This window comes from Uranotaenia lowii, chromosome 3 (genome assembly GCF_029784155.1).
Source record: "Uranotaenia lowii strain MFRU-FL chromosome 3, ASM2978415v1, whole genome shotgun sequence".
In the NCBI taxonomy this organism is placed as follows: Eukaryota; Metazoa; Arthropoda; class Insecta; order Diptera; family Culicidae; genus Uranotaenia; species Uranotaenia lowii.
Genome location: NC_073693.1, coordinates 370177434 through 370201015, shown reverse-complemented (window position 1 = coordinate 370201015; position 23582 = coordinate 370177434). Strand labels below are relative to the sequence as shown.

Below are 23582 nucleotides of genomic sequence, written 5' to 3'. Positions count from 1 at the left end.
TCACAACGCCGTACAGCCCCACTTACTTAGGAAGTGAACAGCCGGAGATGTTAATTGAACTTCTCGAGAGTCTCGAACAGTAGAAGAAACGTGAAACAGGCCACTGTGAAACACATGCGCTAACCAGTTTACCACGAACTGTTTCGCTAGAAAGCAATCATCCGTGATGGTTAGTATGAGTGAATGAAATCGTAACTAGCTGTAAATGTTGGCATAAACCTCGAGGGAAATGGCAATTACAACACACCATGTGTAAGTATTGCGAGAATTCGCGACGCGACGTCCCCACTTTCTGTTCGTACCTACTCGCTGCTAACAAACTCCCTCGTTTTTATTTCTACACTAGCTAGCTCAATATAATAAAATCTCGCACACGGTTCGTTCTTCACGGACTGAGGATTCCGTGTTTTATGACAGCCGTGTTCTACCGCATGCGCATCTACATACTTTGTCGGAACACACGGCGTTCGGCTGGATAATGTCGACGAGAGGCCAAAAGGAAAAAATAAAAGTAAAACTCAACACAGGAACATGTTCCTCCTGTATGATTTCTGTCGGCACAGGGAGAAATGCACCCTCTTTCTTCACACTCCAATTCTCGTTAAATTGATTGCAAGTGTTTTGCGCTGGCTGTATACATACATGTTTGCGTTGGTACACGACTGTTACACTGTACACACTAGCACGCGCGCGTTTTCGAGGGTGGATTGGTCTTGAATCATCATTGCGATGAATCCGAGACCCGATGGCGTCTCTCAAAAATACTGTGTAAAAGCCGGATGCTTCAAAAATTTATCTAAAAAAAACCTCATCATTTTGGAGAAGGGAGCCAATCGTCCCAAAATAATAATCATGGCGATATTTTTAGCAACATTGATGAAAATTGTTGACTGCTGCTCTTTTCATCACGCGAGGATTGTAGGGAAATCATCTAGCGGTGTTAGTGTGTGTTGATATTTTGGGTAAAGTTGTAATTAAAAACTGATTAATATGATTAATAAATTAAGAAAATTACTTAGACTTGTTGGTCTTAAAGCTGACTTGCAAAACCCGCTGTCCCAGGGTGTATCCATTGAGTGACCGGATGGCGAGCATTGCTTCCTCGTAGTTGGTCATCGTAACGAAGCCGTATCCCTTGCACTGGTTGGTGGCCGAATCTTTGATGATTTTCACATTCTGCACCGCACCGAATGGCCCAAACAGCTGCCAGAGGGTGCTGTCTTCGGTTTCGGGGGCCAGGTTGTAGATGAAAATGCTCCATCCTCCCGATGGCGAAATGGCACCGATACCGTTTGTGGGAGCCGTCGGCAGCATCATATCCAACACCTCACCTCCCATCGGTGAGAATCGAGCTAATCCTTTGTTGATCGGATGATGGATGGCACCGAGACGGCGGGTCAATTGTGGGTTCAAGAAAGCCGGCAAAGTTGGTTGAACAATTTTCGTAGCAGTGTTCTGTCCGGGAGTGTTGGAGAATTTAACTGTGATAGGGTCGGTTAGACCTTTTGGCGTTGTTCCGTTCAATGCGGCAATAGCTCGTTCGGCTTCCTTCCGCTGATCAAAACGGATAAAACCTACTCCCTTAGGTTTATCGTTTCCATCCGGAACCAGCACCCGACTAGTAATAATTTCACCGTATGGTCTAAAAATAGCCTCCAGCTCCTCCTGCGTGATGCTTTTCGGCAGACCGGAAATGTACAAATTGGCTCCCTTGATACCCTCCGAGCTAGGCCGGGCAAATGATACCTTCAGCACTTTGTTCTGGAGGCGCAATCCATTCAGTACGTTCACTGCCTGTTCGGCATCTTGCTGTCGTACGAAATTAACAAACCCATAGCCTAAGCTTTGCCCTTTCGGCTGACCAGGATAGATGACATTTTTGTCGCGAACCAATTTTACACTTTCTACCTCGCCGACGCTAGAGAACAGCGAACGGATTTCCTCCTCCGTCATTGTCTGGGGCAGATAGTTGACAATCAGATTGGTGCGAGCATTACTGCCGCCCGATGACGCCGCAGCGGAGTTCTGCGATTCGCCATTTTGTTTTTGTAGGTCTGGTACGGCCGCTAGAACTTTGTTGGTCATGATTGAAGTGGTAATTTTGAAGCTGGTTGTATGTACTTTCACAGAGAAATATTCCTTCAATGAGTGCTGCCGCTAAGCCGTTCACTCAATCCTGCTTCGATTAGCTTTCGTTCCTACTACAAGGTTGCTTTCCAACTAGCTCAGTCACTGTTCCACTTGGCAGAGTGTCGTATTAATGAAAACCGATACTGCCACTAGACACCAAACAAACAACCTACACACTTCACTTTGACAATGGTTACTATCAATCAACGATTGGATGAAAACTTCCGAACTCGATTACTAAATTGCAGCAAGAAATATACAGGCAAAATCAATTTCTCACTCGCCTTCTCTTTTGCTCTTTCACCGCCACACGATCGGAACTGAACTTTCTTCTTCCTTTTTTTTCTCTCTCTTCAATAGGTTAGGTAGCAAATGTTGAGGGTGTAAATGTGTGTATGTTTGATGGCTGGAACTACACTATTTGGAACAAGATCTGCTGCTGCTTCTGCCTTTGCTTCTGGGTACTTTCCGAGAGCACAACCGTGGCACTACGCTGATGACGATACAATGATTTCATAATGGAAACAGCACCTGCTTTTATGCCCTTGTTGGGTGTCTTGGTGTTGGTGAATCTCATCTGTCAGAGGCTTTTATCGTTTTTGGATGATACCTTTCATCGATGATGACATTTGCTCGATAAGATTAGGAACACCACTTTAAAATGACCGTTCGATTTGTAGTTCAATCGTATTTCAATTTGATAAGTTTTTAAATTTCTTACGCCATTTGCGACTTATTGTAAAATAATTCTAGAGTTTGTTCTGATTAGGTCGTATGAACCACTTGACGAGTTTCGAGAAAACCACTGTGGAAGTATCGAAACACTTACTAAATTCTCGTTTTAAAAATATCGATCAGAATTGTCCGGAAATTCGTCATCCAAAGTAAAAATAGACTTCAAATATGTTAGTTTAGCCGATACGGGCATTTGTTCAGTTGGTAAAGTGTAAATGTACTTACGACCTTTTGCCTTGATTGTTGGGGTCATTCGTCGTTTTGCAAATCAATGAGTTTTATCTTAAAACTTGATTGCATTTGTTTCAAACTTTGCTATTTGGTTCCGTTCCGTTCAGTGTGTTGCGTTCAAAACAATGGAAACGAAAATAATTTAAGAAAGTGTCCGTTCAAATGTTCCTTGGTTTGCTGCCCAACAGAATGTTTCTATTGGACTTACAGTGCATGTTATCCCGTGAGCTACGAACGAGCCGTGACTCCGTTGACCGATAAACGAGTGCGGAAACATATCCAATGCTGTCAATGTTTGGATGCAACTGTTTTAGGATAAAAATATGCTGAATGTGCCCATGAAAATAACACTTGTTTTACTTACCCAGCACCAAATTTAAGTCAGTTTCCCTGCTAGAATAGTTACGGTCATTCTTACAAACAATATTCTTTCTATTTATTCGTAATTTTCATTAACTTTCCCCCCTTTCCTGAGCACTTTCTGCGAAGATGTAAAAAGATCTACACTCAGAAAAATACTATTATGTATGCCATAAGATTCTCTTATGAAGTGGCGTCATAAGGGAGCATCCATAAATTACGTAACGCTCCTAGGGGGGGAGGGAGTAAGCTCGATCGTTACGAATTGTGACATAGGGGAGGGGGGGAGGTATGCTCATCGTTACGTAACGATTTTTGTCTTAAAAATTTCAGTTTCATTGCAGCTATTTTGATGTCATGCAATTTTAGCAGAATGATATGCAAACCAAAATTAGCTTGAAATTTGTGAGCTTCAATATGATTAAACTGGCTTGTAACCTTTCCTTTTTAATGATTCAGGGATAAATTCCTTAAAATGTGTATTGAATATCCGTGAAATAACCGTTGGAAAACCGAATATAGGGCACATTTATCCCCAAGAACTCAATTCAACCTTAAGACGGAAATTTTACTATATTTTCTAAATTGATTTAAAAAATGCAAATTTGATTGCTCCGACGAGTATTACTAAGTGGAGTATATTTTGCGTAACAAGTTATGCTCTTTGAACTAAATAAAGTAAACAAGATACATCATCATAGATCAGCAGTTTACAAGCACATAGCAACTCGTAATAAGACATTCAATTTATTTTATCAAAGAATTATCATCAATGAGTACTTAGAAGCGATTCTGATCGATATTAATTCCGTTTTAAAGAACGTTAAAACAAATTTTGGTTAAAACAAATTTAGGTTAGGGGGGGGGGGGGTAATTATCGGCGTTACGTAATTTTCATAGGGGGATACGTCGAAGCGTTACGATTTGTGACATACGGGGGGGAGGGGGTCGAAAAAGTGCAATTTTTGCGTTACGTAATTTTTGGATGACGCCTAACAAAAATTAATGAAATTCATAAGATTGTCTTATGACGCGAATGAATTCTGAAGATGAACGCCTACTTCAATGAGAGGTTGTTGCTTTTCATAAGAGATTCTTATGGAAACAGTAAATCACTTTCTAATAAGAAAAATTCTAGATATTTCATGCTGAAAACATTCACTTTATTGTTTGCCAAATTTGTTTAAAATTGAATCAATCATGGTCACCATCAGCAGCGCATCAACAGACGGCTCCATCAAATTTATTTTTGCCGCATCCTAATTTTCGACCTTTCGTTTTTTGCCGATCAGCTTGCTGAAAAGTAAACAAATAATGTATTTTAGTTTTCTAATATATTAAACGATCACACCAAACACATCAAATCGAACTTACCATTCCGGAGATAACAATAACATTTAACACTGAAGGGAAACTATAATAACTATGAACTGGCGATTGCTTCGTACTGTTAGATGATGAAAAAATACTGATGCCATGAATGAATGTGTTCATTATTTTTTCACAAAGCCGTTTCTTCTATTTTTCATAAGAACATCGTCGTATGCAAATTGAAAGAATTGTTAAGATGGATAGGTTATGGGAACACCAGTTAACCACTGGGCCCATAACCTGTAGAGTTTCTCAGAGTCAATCGAAATAAAAACGCGATATCCAACTCTTGTTTAAGGTTTAAGGTTTAAGGTTTAAGGTAACTTTATTAAAGACGAACACAAGGTATAGCTTATAACTAGATCGGTTACATTAGTGATGTTTATAATTATTTCATGCACTTTCTTCTCGGTGTGCCTATTCCTGATTCGAAGAACCATGAACATTTAATCCAGTTGTCCACTAGATTCCGTTCAATATTGTATCAAACATTGTATCCAATCTCGTGCAATGTTCCATGCAAGTTGTCCGTTTGACAGATGACAGCTGACAGATGAAGTCTCCACACGTGGCTGTGTTATTGTTTGTAGAATGTCAAATTGATATTGTGTGCAATTCACTCGACTTGCATCTAACCGATAGTTCCCGAGTGAAATGATTTCTCAACACTTCCCCTCAATTTGAACATTCAACTCGCTGAACAATTTCCGATGCGTTAATTTAGGTAACCCCTCAGTAAATGCATCTGCCGGTTGATCTACGCTTGGGATGAGCTGCAACTTCAGTCGACCTCGTCTGATGTGATCTCGTACAAACATATATCCAATATCCAAATGTTTCATACGTTGATGTGCCTCGGTTCCTCAGCTATGCTAATGCACGGAATGCTTTCTTCCATTATGATGAAAGGTGTTATGTTAATTTCCAAATCGTTGAGAAGGTTTGTTATCCACATTCCTTCTTTTGTAGCTGCACAAAGCGCAATAAGTGCTGCTTCGCTCGTTGATAAACTGATTGTTGGCTAACGTTTCGTTGACCACGAAACTAAGTTGCCATACATTAGAAATGTATATCCTGATACCGATTTTCGATCGTCAGGATCATTTGCAAAATCTGCATCTCCAAATCCCACTAAACCTGGGTACTCGCTTTTCTGGCTGTCGATTATTTTTGTATTTCTGGTGCCGCTTAAGTATCTTAAGATACGTTTCAATCCAGACCAATGCCAATCCGTTGCACAGTTGGCATATTTGCTTAAAATGCTAACGCTGCGCAAATATCTGGTCTAGAAATTAATGAGAGATATTGCAAGCATCCCAATAGCTCTCTGTACGGTTCTTCAGTATGTTTATCTTCAGTTTTGGACCATTTAGTGTTGGTTTCTAGTGGTGTCCCTACTGGTTTACATTTATTCATTCCGAATCTCTGAAGAAGTTTTTCGGTATATTGTACTTGAGAAATTTCTAACGTTTGATTCTCAAAGTCACGTGTTATTTCCATTCCCAGGAAATGTTTTACTTCATTCAAGTCCTTCATTTGGAATAACCTTCCAAGTTCCTTTTTGATCCATTTAATGGAATCAATATTTTTGGCTATCAATAGGATGTCGTCTACGTAGAGTATAAGAAATATTCCTTTGGATTTTGATTTGTAGATACAACAGTCTGTTTTGAGAGGAGTAAAATCAAGAGCTCTCATAGCATCATCAAATCGTTTATTCCATGATCCGCTAGCTTGTTTCAAACCATACAAACTTTTATGCAGGTGTACAGTTTGACTTAACCCATCATCATTTCGTGGTAATTTCATGAATATTTCTTCATCCAATTCTCCATTTAAAAACGCCGTCTTGACATCCATTTGATGGACTAATAATTTGTGCTAGTTTGCAAGTGCAAGAATAAGTCGAACACTTTCCAATTTTGCAATAGGTGCATATGTTTCACAGTAATCAAATCCAGGTCGCTGTGAACATCCCTTTGCAACCAATCTTGCTTTGTATCGCCCATCTTCTTTCATCTCGAGTGAATTGGTTTCACTCCTTTTGGAATACAGTTTACCACTGTCCAACTTTCGTTTTGATGTAATGCATCAAGTTCTTCTTGAATTGCAACTTTCCATTCCGTCCAGTCATCGGTTTTCTTCAACTCGTCGATATCATTAATGACCGTTGCTAATTTTGCTGAATAATCCGTGAACCAAGCTGGGGGTTTCTTGGTTCTATTGCATCGCCGCAATGTTTGGTTCAAGACGTTGTCACCTCTATCGTCTTCTTGAGTTTCATTCGTACTCACATGATCACTTATTCCAAATGATTCTCCATTTTGACCATTATCGATCGTAGTATCATTATCTTCTCCAGATACTGATTCTTGGTCCTCAATTTCGTTTTGCTCACTTTCGAATTTATCAATTTTCTCGTGCAAGATAACCTCCTGCTTTTCATCAATTAAAATTGATTTGTCTTCAGAATTCACCATACTGGTTTCATCAAATATAACATTTCTTCTGATTTCAATGGATCGTGTTTCTTCGTTCTAGAGTCTAAAACCATTATTTGCGTAACCCACAAAAATTAATGTCTTAGTATTCGAATCTAATTTATGACGTCTTTCATTCAGAATTTGTTTGAATGCTTTGCATCCAAAAATCTTTAAATGTTTTACGTTTGGTATTTTCCCATATCACATTTCGTAAGGTGTTTTGTCTTCGTTTATCCCGTTTGTAGGCGATCTTTTCCATCAATGTTCTATTCATCTGCTCACTCACTCCGTTTTGTTGTGGAGTGTATGGAACTGTGAACATCATCTGTATGCCTTGTTTCATGCAATGAGATTTAAATTTTGTATTGGTGTATTCCCCACCATTATCACACCTAAACTTGGAAATTCTAGTTCCAAAGTGTGAACATACCAGTGCTTCATATTCTTTGAATTTCTCGAAGACTCCATCAAATATACCACCACAAAGTGCGTGTTATCATGTATGAAGGTGACGAAGTAACGATACCCATCGTACGTTTGCTCCTCCATGCTACCACAAACATCTGAATGCACCAATTCTAACGGTCTTTTTTATCTTGGAAGTTCCATCTGTTGATACTTATTGGCTGCTTGCTTTCCTGCCAAACAAGCATCACATACTTTCGCTTTGCTGATCTCATCAGAAGTAAGATTGATACCCTCAACCATGCCCTTCTTTAAGAGTTTTTCCATACTCGTACTGCTTAGAAGCCCTAGTCGTTTATGCCATGTCTTTATACTTATTTTGTTTCCAACATATGCTCTTGATTCCGCCGACTTTCCTTCCCAAATGAGTTCAGATGGAACAGACCGTAATTGTAATTACTCGTGGCTATGATTTCTTCCCCATTTTCGTAGATAACCTCTTCATTTGTAAAAGTAACCCTTTTACCCTGTTTGCTGGACTTTCTTTCTGAAAGTAGATCCTCCCATGTCGAAGAATAAATAAAACTTTGTATAATTCCAGAGTGAGTTCTTTCTAACTACACTCATTAGCCTTTTCTTCCCCATCTTCGTAGCCCAAAGATTCTTGATATGTTTGGCTATTCAAATTATCGCCGGATTCTTCAGCTCTTGGATTTCCTCCATGTGTACTAATACCGCTATTCCTGCTTCCTAGTAGGTTCCATCCGGGAAATATAAATGCATCCTCAACGCCGATGATTTTGTTGAGCACTCCGTTGTTGACCACAATGTTGATTCCGTCGAGCCCGCTGATTCCCTCTTATATACGCTTCTGAAGAATGACCTTAAACTCTTCCTTCTGCGCTTCGGTAGCCCCTGCTACCTGGTTGACGATTTCTTGGTTGACTGGCGTATGCAGCAGTGTGTGTGTGAGCTCCAGCTTATCCATCCGAAGATCAGTAACGTACCAAAGCTGTCGAGAGTTGTCGTATACGATACAGTACGTTCGAGAGTTCCCCTCTCGTAGCGACTTTCTCTCCTTTCTGTATAATCTATACTCCAACCGAATCCTTCGCCGCCTATGACTCCGTCGGTTGACATTCTATTTCCGCTTTTATCCGTCAGTCCAAGTCGATCAGCTTCATCCTCGATCATCGATTCAAGTCCAACCGATTCCTCCCAGTTACTAATGGGAATGATTCTACTAGTTATCCAATAGTCTGCTGCCTACCAGTTAAACCACTGGTTCAAATTTGCCGCGTCTGGCAAATTTGTTATGACCAGAATACTTCTGGGCCCATAACCTGTTAAGATGGATAGGTTATGGGAACACCAGTTAACCACTGGGCCCATAACCTGTAGAGTTTCTCAGAGTCAATCGAAATAAAAACGCGATATCCAACTCTTGTTTAAGGTTTAAGGTTTAAGGTAGGCTTGCCAGATGATTTTCAAAAAAAGCGGGACATTTTGAGAAAAAAAGCGGGACACAGCCGAAAAAAGCGGGACATTTTAAAAATTTGTTTGAAAAAATCATGAAATGAATGTACACATATGTTAATATGTATTTTTTTCTACTCTAAGCTTTTGAGATATTATCTTGATTCTTTCCATATTTGCGATTGAATTTCATGACAAAAAAAAATCTGTCTTATGACTTTCATTAGGCAATTCAGCTTACATTTTAAACAACTAAATCAATTTTGTTTTTATACATATTTAATTCAATGTACAATTTATATGTACAATGTAGGTATTCACTGATTTTTTATGGAGTGTTTTTAAGCTTGAAATTTCTGGTTTGTAAAAAAAGTTGCATTATATTTTTAGGCATTTTTTTAAAGTCACATACACTTTGTTTGAAGATTTAGAAGATTTCAAAATTATATAAATCCAATGAACCATTCTCCAGAATCCATTTTAGTGCGAAATCAGTGTGTCATTATTTAGTAATCTACGACTAGCATTTCCAAAAAATGAGACCATTTTGTTAATATTTTCCTAATATACTGAAAAGTTAAAAGTTTTGCCATCCAACAAATAGTAAATTATGCATCAAGTTGAAAAGTGGAGTTGCGGAGTCGGATAATAACGTCGAGTTTTGCAACGGATTGCATACACAATTTAATGCAAATTCGAAAAAAATCCCTTGAAAATTCATTTATTAACCAACAAGAAGCGTATCTCAACAAATGACAGCAAGTGGTCGACAGTGTACTTTTCGACACTGAATACAGTGCTGAATTGTAGCACTTTTGGATACTGTTTTCAGTGTTCAAGTGTTTGCTTTTCAACACTGAATTTTATAAACGTTATTTGGAATAAAGAAAATGCTTCTTACATTGATTTACATCTGATTTCCACCAGTTTCAAAAATTGAAAAAAAAGTATGAGTCATATGGCGTGTCACACTGTCACATACTCAAATGGAGCTTGACAAAGAAAAAAAATCCATAACAAATGACGTATTTTTAATTAAAAACAGTTCTGCTTACAACTTTAAACGCAATGTCTTGTATGATAGATTGAAATCTGACATTAATAGGAATTGCATAGGAAAATTTAAAAGATCATTCCCAAAGAAATAAGGGATCAAAGAAAAAGCAAGCATTATATTTGTGTGATGTGCAGTTTATATAAGAAAAAATAGATCAAAAGAAGTCAAACTTGTTTTTAATTTGACTACGTAGTTTAAAAAAAGCGGGACATTTCGAGTAAAAAGCGGGACGGCGCACACAGGGGAAAACGATGTAAAAAGGTGATCAAAATTGTTTACGCCAAAACGGAGCGTTTTAGACCCATAGTGTCTTCGGGACATTTTACCTACATTCAAAGCACTTTAAAATAAGCTTTTGACAAAAATGATTAAATCACCTAGCAGTGAGATAGAAAAATTATTTTTTGTATTTTTCATTTTAGATCACTTATGTCTTTGGCAAGTTTTTAGATTGTAAAAAATGTAGCAATTTTGTTGAAGACGTCAACATCGTAGAAGCTAACCCAAAAAAGTTAGAAGGGTTCAAAATAAAAAATATTTTTTTATCAAAATTTTCAGTATTTTAACGATATCTTTTCAGGCCGAGCTTATTCGAGCAAGATATGTTTGAAAGAGTTTTGAGTTACTTGAAATCGAATAGTTTTGTGGAACACACTTAATAAAAATATTCAGACTGAAACGAGTTAGATTGGAAAAACTGAGAAAAAATAGCTGTTTTCGAACACCTGTATCTTTCTAGTTCGGTTGAGTTCGGTTCATTTTTTGGTTGCATTAGAATCAGACAGGTTTCAACGTTGTAAAAACATATAGTTTACAATGTTAAGTTGTTTATTTTGTAGCTTTATAAATGATTAAAGTTAGCTATTTTCAAGAAATCTAGAGGATTTTTTTAGCTTAGCTAACGTAACTCATCAACTATATTGTATTGTAAGCGGAAAGGTAGATGATAAAGTTCGTCAATGGAGGCTTAAAAACGTCATACGCGAGCGAGAGAATGATTTGGCTAAAATTTCACCAAAATAAAAACGATTGCTAATTGTCCGTTTAAAAAAAATTGGAATTTGTCCTCTAGATTCCTTGAAAATAGCTAACTTTAATCGTTTATAAAGCTACAAAATAAACAACTTAACGTTGTAAACTATATGTTTTTACAACGTTGAAACCTGCTTGATTCTAATGCAACCAAAAAATGAACCGAACTCAACCGAACTAGAAAGATACAGGTGTTCGAAAACAGCTAATTTTTCTTAGTTTTTTCAATCTAACTCGTTTCAGTCTGAATATTTTTATTAAGTGTGTTCCACAAAACTATTCGATTTCACGTAACTCAAAACTCTTTCAAACACATCTTGCTCGAATAAGCTCGGCCTGAAAAGATATCGTTAAAATACTGAAAATTTTGATAAAAAAATATTTTTTTATTTTGAACCCTTCTAACTTTTTTGGGTTAGCTTCTACGATGTTGACGTCTTCAACAAAATTGCTACATTTTTTACAATCTAAAAATTGGCAAAGACATAAGTGCTCTAAAATGAAAAATAAAAAAAATAATTTTTCTATCTCACTGCTAGGTGATTTAATCATTTTTATCAAAAGCTCATTTTAAAGTGCTTTGAATGTAGGTAAAATTTCCCGAAGACACTATGGGTCTAAAACGCTCCGTTTTGGCGTAAACAATTTTGATCACCTTTTTACATCGTTTTCCCCTGTGTGCGGCGGGACATTTTCCAAAAAAGCGGGACATGTCCCGCTTTTGCGGTACGGATGGCAACCCTAGTTTAAGGTAACTTTATTAAAGACGAACACAAGGTATAGCTTATAACTAGATCGGTTACATTAGTGATGTTTATAATTATTTCATGCACTTTCTTCTCGGTGTGCCTATTCCTGATTCGAAGAACCATGAACATTTAATCCAGTTGTTCACTAGATTCCGTTCAATATTGTATCAAACATTGTATCCAATCTCGTGCAATGTTCCATGCAAGTTGTCCGTTTGACAGATGACAGCTGACAGATGAAGTCTCCACACGTGGCTGTGTTATTGTTTGTAGAATGTCAAATTGATATTGTGTGCAATTCACTCGACTTGCATCTAACCGATAGTTCCCGAGTGAAATGATTTCTCAACAAGAATTTCATAAGACTCTTATGAAACATTATTTTACACTCTAAAAAGCGTTTCATAAGATGCATCTTATGAAAATTATAATAAGAATTTGCCTGAGTGTATGAACCAACTCAACAAACTTTGATTTATGGCGTATTTTTTTTCGATTCCGGATTTGGATCTGGAACCGTCAGAATAAAAAAATGATTTTCGGGTTTCGAGTTATTCCATACGTAGGTGTGCGTGAGAACGAGCGCAATGTTTACATGCAGCTGTCATTTTGTTCTCCCTTCTGGATTTCTTCACTCGGGTCTTCACATCCGGATTGCCTTTTTTCGTGTCCGGATTGCACTGGACAGCAGATAGTACGATTTTGCTTGGCTGAGAGGTTCAAAATCGCGGCAATAATCATTTTCCCGTTCATTATTTCAACTGTTTTGCTTTCAGCCAAAAACAGCTGTTTAATGTTTTGACAACAACGTTGAGAGTATTGGTGAACTTCTCGCAAAACTGACTTTCTTCTCAGGGCGACTCCGTCCGTTTTTCGAGCGAACCTAGGTTGCCTCTCGAGCAATAAATGAGCACGATGACAGCAGTTAGAGCGAACCTAGGTTGCCTCTAGTTTGCCTCCAGGTGAAAAAAAATACGGTATTAGTGACCTTTAGTGGTATGAATAAGGTTTAGCAATTGCTTCGGTAGCTTTTACTTTGCTCGAAATCAAGCAAAGCAAAAGCCCAAAGCATTTGCTTAGTTTGGTATGAATAAACATTTGCTTAGCAGATGTGTACTAAAGTCTTAGAACATAGCTTTTGCTTCGAAAAAAAGAGCTATCCAACCAGCAGAATCTGAAATTTTCTAAAGTAAAATGAAAGAAGACGATCAAAAAATTGAAAAGTACGGCTAAAATAGCCATGAAATCGACGATGCGGGTGGTGCACTCAGGCAAATTCATATTATAATTCTCATAAGATGCATCTTATGAACCGCTTTTTAGAGTGTAAAATTGATTTTCATAAGAGTCTTATGAAATTCTTCCAATTTACAAAGTAAGTTCTCATGAAAAATAGAAGAAGCAGCGTTGTGAAAAAATAATGAACACATTCATTCCATCAGTCATTACTTTTCATCGTCACACGAGGCGTGAAACCATTATAGTTTTCCTAAAAGATAAGTGATTATCTCATTCTGAATGGTAAGTTTATTTTTTGCAAACGTTGACATTATTTGTAAACTCAAACACATTATTTTTTGTTTACTTTTCAGCATATTGACCGGGAAAAAGTAAAAACTCAAAGCATCCGATGCGGCAGAATAAATGTGTTGGAACCGGGTGTTTGTGTGCTGCTGTTAGTGATTATGATGTGACAAATTAGATAGAAAATAAATAAAATGTTTTTAATATCAATTATCTTGAAGTATTCTCATCAAACATGACATTTTCTGTTTCCATAAGACTCTCTTATGAAAAGCAAAAACCTCTCAACGAAGTAGGCGTTCATTTGAAGAATTCATTCGCGTCATAAGACAATCTTATAAATTTCAATGATTTTTCTTATGGCGCCAGTTTATAAGAGAATCTTATGGCAAACTTAATAGTATTTTTCTGAGTGTGGGTGTAAGAACGATCGGAAAAATTTAAGTCAATACATGCTCGTATGTTGATGTTTAAAGAAAATTGAATATTGTCAAACAAAAAATGGCCTAGCTTTTTAACATTTATCATAAGCTCTCCCACACGTTTTCGGATCGGGATCATCCGATATATAAAAAAAAATAGGCAATAGGCGCGCATCTTAACTTAGATGTTTTTTTTTAATCTTTGAATTATAAAAAAATCATATAAATTTGGAAATCTGAATTATGTTTTAAATTATTAAAATTTTCTTCCTACTTCGAGCAGATTGAGACTTCTTCCACTATAGCCGGAATTTTTTAATTTTGAATATTTACTTTTTGATTTGTTTAATTTCATCTTAGACGAATCATTTCATACAACGACAGGAATATGAAAAAAAGTTGGGTTATCACTTCGACTGTTCTTTATCTATGTTGAAAATGCCTTTTTAAATTGTATTGAAATGTAATATTGCTAATTTTATAAATTCATGACGTTGTTGAAGAATTTGTTTATTGGAAAAGTCTGCTACCAAGCATGCTTAGAAAATAAAGTAATTGCTAGGAGATTTCTCGAGCGATTGCTTCAGATTTGGGCTTTATTCATACCAAACTAGCTTGTTCTAAAAGTAAAAGCTCCTGACTGAGAAAACAGCTGTCAGAAAAAACTTTATTCATATCAACCGAAGCAATTGCTTTCTGCGACTGCTCGAATGCTCGATTTAGTTTAGCAAAAGCAATTGCTAGTGTTTTTTCATACCACCTCTTTTGTCGCGCGGCAATCCAGTGTTGCCCAAAAGGTCGTTAAAACCGAATTGCACTCAAAAGTGACAAAGTCAGCATACGTGTCAATTCAGATAATGTTTTTAAAATTATTTATGGATCAAATGAAATCAAGTATTACCAAACATAGGACACATGTTTATCAATAATCCCTTCATAAGGGAGATAAAATATCTAACTTTGAAAGCGATGATCTCTTTGCTGTCTTCAACACATTCATTTAAAATGCAATTTAACGAAATTTGGTCTCGAACGTCAAGTTTCTTTAACATTTTTTACTCGAGATTCAGCATTAAGTATAAAAATAGCCACAAAAATAAAGTTTTTTATCATGTTAAATCACTAAAATGTTCTAGACAGTTGCACAAGTATATAAAAGTAAAAGAAGTATTTCGCTTGTATGTTGTAGACAAAACTCAGATAAAAAATTCGCGTATGAAGCGAGCTACCTGATTTTGCCGGTTGTCCGTAAAATTGAAGCTGAGAAGTTCTATTTATTTGAATTTTACCATTTTAATTTAGAACGCTTACATTGAATGTGCTCTCATCACAATGTGCAACTAAAATACATAATAAGTAATTTAAAAAACTTTCTATGTAGAACATTATGAAAATTTGAAATCTATCAGAAAAAAGATTGAATTAAATGAAGTTTTTTTTTTGCAATTATTTTTATATTTTACGCTGTTACTCAAAAGTTTTTTTTTTTGTTGGGATTTCCAACTTACTGGTTTATTCTTCCCCATCGAAAAAAAAATCTTTAGGATTTTGACATTCAAGACAAAATTTTACTAACGAACAAAAACAAACATGTATCCCAGATCATCGAAGTTCGAAAAAATGGTGGATTTTTCCAACTCAGATTTGTAAAACTTTAAAATTAGTTCAAAGTCTTCCATGAAAATGTCCAAGTCAGTGTAGATTTAGCTCCACTTAACAATAAAGTAGATAATCAAAACACATGTTGTTTTTAACAAGACCACAATTTTTTATTCTCATTTTAGTAAATCGATTTAACAATCATTTTATTGATGTTTATTGTTTTGCGAAAGAATTGTAGTAGTGAAACGATTTGATTAAAATCATTTCAATCAGTTGAACACTCAATAACCACCAACTAGATTTTTTTAAAGCTGAATGGTACTTAATTTTTGCACGTTCTAGCTTCAAGATGACATTGCATTCATTAATAACATAAGAAAAAATTACATAAAGCAATCTTCAAAGGACCAAAAACTTCATAACATAATGAAATAGAGGCCTAACAACACAATCAAAATGTTTTTTCTTTGAAATTTCTGCTATTCTTAAAATTTTCGATACAATAATTTTTGTGACGTCACAAAAAATTAAATGTTGCTCTCGGCACTACCTTACTTAAAATATTCGCAATTCTATCAGGTTTTAAGGAACAAATCCGGCTGGATTTTCCGTACCATTTCCCTGCTTCTTAAAGTAGCGTCGAAGACAAGACCTGACAGTTCAAATCAGTCCAGATTTGGTTTGAATTGGTCAGTTTTTCTTGGCGCGACGCGTTGTCTAGTTTCGCAACGTTCCACCGCGGTTTCAATCATAGCAATCATATAGTTTTTTTTATATGTCATAAATATGTTCGATGATAAACATCGGCAAACCAATCCCGATTCTTCGAAGTAACGCGAGGGTGTTAGCCTGCCGAAAAATGTTTTATTTTAATGATATTTTATATTTTTATAATATGTGTTATCTAGATATTAAATAAAATGAATTCATTCCGAATAGCGCGATTGCAAGAATAATAAATTTGGATTTAGAAAACGAACCTATTTTGGTCCGAAATCCGTCTAGGAACGGTCTGGGATCTAACTATATTTAGTCTGGAATCGGACCGAATTTGGTCTGGAAATCCGAACCAAATTTGGCCTGGAATCCGGACAAATTATTTCTGACAGTTTGTTTTTGGCATCGCGTTGGTGTCGTCAGGAAACTTGTGCACACTCATGTCACAAGAGCACGGAATTGGTCCGAAATTGGTCGGGTTTCTATTCTGTTTTCGGACCGATTCACGTGTTGAACGGACCAAAACCCGACTGATTTTTCTATCAGGGTAGTTATTGACGAAATGAGATTTTTCACTTTTACTTTCAGGGGAAGTGTAAATGGTGAAGGAAATGAGATAGCTGATCAACTATCTAAATCAGGATGCAATAGTACAACTAACATCGTAATCAATCTTATAAAAGTAGAAACTTTAAATGAATGGGAAGAAGATTATAAGAAAATATCAGAAGAAAACGGAAGACAACATTACAAAATTTTACGAAAAGTGTCATTAAAACCTTGGTTCGAAAAACCTAAACTAAATACAAACCAAACAATAACAGCAGCAAAACTTTCACACTCTAGCTATGATCAGTGCTCTAAGGGTACGAACACAGTGAGCGCGAAGCGAACTGCGAAGCGAAATATTCATTCACCGGATGAATTTCGCAAGTTCGCTTTTGAAGGCCGGCCACAGTGCACGCGAATTGCGAAGCGGTTCAACACTGAAAAAAACCTTCGGTGTTGCAAAAATTAATCACATGTGAAAAAATCTTTGCAAATTAACAAAACTGTGAGCGAGGGATACGCACCGCGCAAAAAAAAAACCAATCCGCGTTAATTCCGAAAAACTCAATCAATTAGTAACAGTCGAATTTTGCAGTCTGACGCTATGAAACGCCATCTTAAAATCCAATACGGCGGCTTCCGTTCAACTTTAAAATAATTTTAATGACTGAAAATCGCAAAAAAAATCTTCTAAAACTATGACATAAATATAACAAAATTTTGAAAAAAAATACAATATAATAATAACAAATATTACGAAACGCTGACAAAACTTTATTAAAAATATGGCAATGGTGATAAAAATATTACAAAAATATTAGAAAAATATACCAAATCTATGATAAATTTGACATTGAAATGGCAAAGCCATGACCAAATTAAAAAAAAAACTGACAAAAATTAATAAAAGTTGACTGAATAATAACAACAAATTAGTAATAATGCCAAAACTCGAAATTAAAAACTTTGACAAATATTTGACAACATTATGGAAAATATGAAAAATGAAATAAAAATATGACAAATATAATAACTAATCAAAAATTACAAATACAGACCCCGTTCGTTTTTGGCAACACGCCCGAAAATTTTATGTTGCCAAAATCGAACGGTTTTTTTGTCACTTTTTCATTTTTGATTTTTAATTCAAATTAGTCAAAATTTATGTAAAACCTTATATTAGCATACAATTTTTCAATTTGATTCAATTATATTAGTTATGAGCATTAAACATGGAAAAATTCATGTTTTTACTGTTTAAAACTATTATAATTAAGCCGAATGAAAAAATTTCATGCTAATATTATGTTTTACATTAATTTTTATTTGTTTAAAATGAAAATAAAAAATAAAAAAAAGACAAAAAAACGTATTTTTTGGATGTTGCCAAAAACGAACGGTTTTTGCTCGGATGTTGCCAAAATCAAGCGGGGTCTGTATGACAAAATTTTGAAATAAAATAACATAAATCTGGCAATACTATGACCAAAATCTTACAAATGTGATAAAAATATATGCAACAAAAGTATGAAAAAATGTTACAAAACTATGATAAAACAAAACTATGACAATTGACAAAGGTTGTCATAGTACTGTAAGACTTTTGTCATTTTATTTTAATTTTTGTCATAATTTTGTCATGTTTTCGTTTGTCATATTTTTGTCATAGTTCTGTCAGATTTTTTGTTCATTTGATTGTAAGTTTTTTTTTATAGTTTTGTCTTTTTTCGTTCGATTATATTCGTTTTACCACCTTCTCTTCATACTGAAAGTCTTTTCCAGTACAAATGCATTCGATGATTACTCTTGTATTTGAACTCACGGACATTGGCTTAGGAGGGAACTAACATGCCAACTGAGTTACACATATCACAAGCCCATAGATTTTTTCAAAACTTTATCATATTCTAGCCATTTTGCCTTATTTTTTGTCAGATTTTTGTGATTTTATTGTAAATTTGTTGTTATTATTTTGTCATTTTTGTAAATTTATTGTCAAATATTGGTCCTTATATTAGTTCTGTCAGGTCATTTCATTATCAAATTTTGATTATAATTTTATCATAAATTTCTTTTTCTCATTTGTCATAGTTTTGCCATTTCTGTGATTTTTTTCTCATATTTTTGTCTAATTTTGTAATATTTGTCATATTTTTTGGCTTAATTATTTAACCACATTTGGCGTGTTTTATTCAAAGTTTTGTCATTTGTCACTATTTTTTTTGTCATATTTTTTAATTTTAGTAATAGTTATTCATATTTTTCCCACAGTGTTGTATTATTTTTGTCAATATTACTACACTCATCCGAAAAGGAAACGTTAAATTCACCTGGATTTTCACGTAGGCGCTCGTTACGTGAATTTTTGCTTGACTTACGTGAATCACTTAGAGGTCAATAAAAAAACACTTGATCCTTACGTGAAACTCACATAATTATATTCTGTCAAAATGAAGACACATTCGATTTACGTGAAAATCCAATGATCCACCAAGTATAGACGGAATGGGTGCATTCTATGTGATGTTCACGTAGCTCTTAATGGGTCATTCACGTTAAATCTCTGTAAAAGAATACCGACTCAATATGGCGTGGTTCCAAGTTCTAGCACAGTTGTTACAGGCAAATAGAGACATTTTAAAGCAGTTTTTTGTAAGTATCAAGAATTTAGCTGTTTGATTGTTATTTACAACTTTTTCTATTTCTTCTATTTAAACAGAATGTGGAATCGGGTCAGCTGCAACTTCAGAAAACCGCTATGGAGGCACATCAATTTCGGAAAATGCCATTTTTTGGACGATGTTATTGTGTCAATTAAATGAAAAGTGAAAGTGTAAATAGTGTAGTTGTGAAAGTGAAAAAATGGCACAGTGTTTTGTAAATTATGTGGCATAATAAAAATCCTTAAAAATAAAATATTTTATTTTTTATTTAAATGATACGAAAAAAAATCCTACATTCTTATTTCAATGAAATCTATGTGAATCGCATGTAGCAGAACGAATCCCTTTTCACATTCGATCTACGTTATCTTCACATACAACGCATATGAAAATTACGTGAATTCTGCTTGCTGTGTGAGCTCTGTTCGCTACCTGAAGTTCACGTAGGTTCCACGTGATTTTCATGGTAGCAAAAATCCATGTACATTTTCACGTAGCGTTCATGTGAAAAGTTTTTTCCGTGTAGTTTTATAACACTTGTTATATTTTTGTTTATACTTTTCAGTGCTTTTTTGCAGTTCTCTCAAAAATTTTTGTTAAATTTTTGTCAGTAATTTTTCATCTACTTTTTTATCCCTTTTACTGATTTCTTATATTGTGGATGGACCTTACGATTTTCAGTTATTTATTGCATTTTGAATTAAGCGGAAACCGCCATCTTGTATTTCAAAATGGCGTCGGACAGCCAAATTCGACTTCTACTTATTGAGTACTTTCATCCAATACCCATATTGTGGGAGTTTCATGTGCTTTTCAGTCACTTCCAGCATTTTAAAGTTGAGTGAAAGGGGCCATATTGGATTTCAAGATGGCGTCGGATAACAAATTCCAACTTCTATCCGTTCAGCCCCTTCACCCTATACACATATTGTGGGGCTTTCATGCCACCGGTCGTTTATTGCCAGTTATAATTTGTTTCAATAGAAAAAGACTGAAACCGCGTTTGTTTCAAAAATCCGCGCTAAAAAACCGTGCATTTTTCATTACCAAAACAGAAACGGCAATGATAATTAAATAAATAAACTTTTGAAAAAAAATTTTTTGATAAATCATTTTACGATAAAAAATATCCGAGAGAATATTTTCAGTGTATGTCCGGATGAACAGGATGAATTCGCGCGATCCAGCCAGGTGTTCGCACGAAAATTCGCTATGCACTGTGGCCGGTCGATGTTTTTTTCAACGTGTTTCAATGAGAAGCGGTTTTTCGCGCGAATTGGAAATTCGCTTCGCACTTCGCACCGCGCTCACTGTGAATTCGACCTAAGGATAGATTACACACTTGGAAAATAGAAACCAATAATAAATGCGACATTTGCGGGGTGACAGAAAACATAGACTCTTTGACTGTTACAGATATACAAACAACAGATAAAATTTCTCAAAACTTATACTTAACGAAGACATCACGCAATTGATAAAAAAAAACAATGATGAAGAAACTTACAGGGAAATAACATTTTTAAATATAAATAAAATAAAACTTTCAACACTATTATAAATAACATTCCTCTAGAAGTACATTTCTTAGAGTAAATTACACTGATCACTGAAAACTCGAGTAAACATAAAATTTCGAATTAAATCTTAAAAGAGGCACGATGAGCCCATTGTGCAAACATTCATGGTTGGAAAACAAAACTTGGCAACATAGTTCACTATAGAATGAACTGGCCATACGGAGAAAAAGAGGAAGTTTTTTTTTTTGCCAGGAATTTACCACTAGGTGGCATTCTTCCCTACAAAGGAGGAAGTGCATGTCATCGGCTGAACGGAACTTTTCGGTTTTGCATATCCGCCGGGCGCATAGCTCTTCAAATAAGCGGAAAAAAACACGGAAGCTCCGATACTTCAGAACTTTGAAGACAGACGTGTGCTTCCAATTGAAACTCCTGTTACTAGATAACTCTAGATAAGTATTTTAGGCAAGCCTAGAATACACCAGGAAATTTGTCAAAGCACTAATTGAAGCAAAAATTAATGAACTTACCTGTATCGAATCTCCGTCGAAATTTTTATTTCATCTTCCTGTCAAGAACTGCGCTTCCATGGCATAAAAATTAGTTTATTTGTCTGTTCACAGTTGAAAAAAAAACACCGGGCACATTTATTTCACTGCACTTTCAATTTCGGACCTGTTAAGCTTGATTCACTTCGGGATAAACACTTCCAAACAGGGATGCCAGGTGTTGAGGATGAAAAATCTGGGCAATTTTGAAAAAAAGTCTGTGTGTGTCTGTGCATAAGGAAAATCACAAATTTGGTACTAAACAAGAAATTAAATTTGGCGAATCGTGTGAGCGGGGGGGAGAGGGAGTGTTTGTGCTATGGTGTTCGGGTTATTTTCGAGTTGAAAATTTAATGATTGATTGGTCATACCAAAGAATACAAGCCAGATTTTAGTCTAATCTGCCACTTACATATCAAATCTGATACATTAATATTGATTTTTTCTGTCAATTTTGAAAGTCTGTAAAATCTGGGCACTCTCAGCAAAAATCTGGGCAAAATCTGTGTCTGACCAATATCTGGACGAAGGGTCAAAAGTCTTGGTTTTACAGACAAATCTGGGCACCTGGCAACCCAGCTTCCAAATCCAATCCAAGAAACAAAATGGTACACTTAAAAAATTTCAGTTCATGAGCTCGTTCACATGGTGTATCATCAGTCATCACATCTGTGGCTATAAAGTATCGACACGAACCAAGTGTGCAACACACTACACTGCAACAAGCTGCGCAACATTTACGTCATTTTATAGCAAAAGCTACTTTCGACTAGAAAACTCGATGCCCTTTTTTGACATTTACCTAAGGAATGTTGTTGTTTTGCTTTTGTCTCATATTGCGTTTTCTTTTGCGATTCGTAAACAAGACCCGGTGTGAGTGGATTTTTTTAAAGTTAATGTGAATTTGGTGTCCAATTTGAGGATAAACAAAGGGTCCACTTATTCAAGGTAATTGTCTGTCTTGAGCTTCTGTCGAAAAACATCTTTCATGTCTTTACCATTCCAGAACAAAATGAATTTCTTGCGGCAATCGTTCAACATAACAAAATCCCTCGCTAACGAAGGTAAGTGCACGTTTCCCTGATTGTGTAATAACCTACCTGTCCGCCGTTGGAAGCAAGCATGCGGACTCAATTTTATGGAATTTTAGATTTAACTTGAATAACCACTAAAATAAGGTGGATGTAAATTAACCAGAATGTGTTACATAAAAAAATAGATAAATCTATCAAAAACCAGGACACTTTTTAAACTCAAAGTAAGCTATAGGACGTTTGATTTAAAACAGGTTTGGGAAATTAAATATTAATAGAATTTTTTTATAGATTGATTACTTTAGTACTTTCAAAAGTATTGCTTCTAAAAAATACACAGGTATGAATTATATTTATAATAGTTAGTCTTACAAAGTCAAGATTTCCGGTAGGTATATTTTAATACCGCTCTTGGCAAAATGCATTGAAAAACTATATTTTGTCTGTGAACTAAAATGCATCGTTAGCAAGAAGGATCCAAGGTTTTGAAAAGCCTTCGATACGAGTGTCGATTAAATAAATCCCCAACGCCAACTTAGAAAAAAACATGTTAAAACTTTCGCTTACTTTCAGCCAAGACCTTTTTCTTTGTTTAATTTTAATTCCTATAAGGGCATCCGCAGCAATCGCGAGCAAAGTGAAAATGCTCACGAGTTTAATCACTTTTATACCGCACCGGGGGTTAGTATATGGGTGAGCAAAATAGGGCCGTTGCCGTCGGGACCGACAAAGTCACCAAATTTGCTCACAAGAAAGGGGCGAGAGCAAACATGCACTGAAAAATTATAGACAACTAAATGTTTATTGATGATATTCTTTATTTTACAAAATGTTGAATAAAATGCATGATAAATTCAATTTAAAATAACAAAATAGTAATGATCGCATGGTAACTTAACTGGAAATGTGCTTTGGGATTTTTGATGACTGTCTGGGTGGCACCATATGCGAATTATTTTTCTAAAGATCTCTTA

At 35.6% G+C, this 23582-nt stretch overlaps 2 protein-coding genes across 2 annotated transcripts in view; one reads left to right on the top strand and one right to left on the bottom strand.

Moving 5' to 3' along the window:
• Window positions 1-6: 6 nt before the first annotated feature.
• Window positions 7-2628, bottom strand: LOC129751564 (protein elav-like). Its single transcript, XM_055747147.1, has one exon. The coding sequence runs from the start codon at window positions 2083-2085 to the stop codon at window positions 1012-1014; it is 1074 nt and encodes a 357-aa protein (XP_055603122.1). The 5' UTR covers window positions 2086-2628; the 3' UTR covers window positions 7-1011.
• A 19758-nt stretch (window positions 2629-22386) lies between these two features.
• Window positions 22387-23582, top strand: part of LOC129751328 (40S ribosomal protein S12, mitochondrial) — a 75528-nt gene continuing 74332 nt past the window's right edge. The window contains exons 1-2 of the mRNA XM_055746770.1: window positions 22387-22522; window positions 22581-22638. Of these exons, the coding sequence (XP_055602745.1) occupies window positions 22587-22638 (52 nt within the window). The 5' untranslated portion in view covers window positions 22387-22522; window positions 22581-22586. The remainder of the gene's footprint in view (window positions 22523-22580; window positions 22639-23582) is intronic.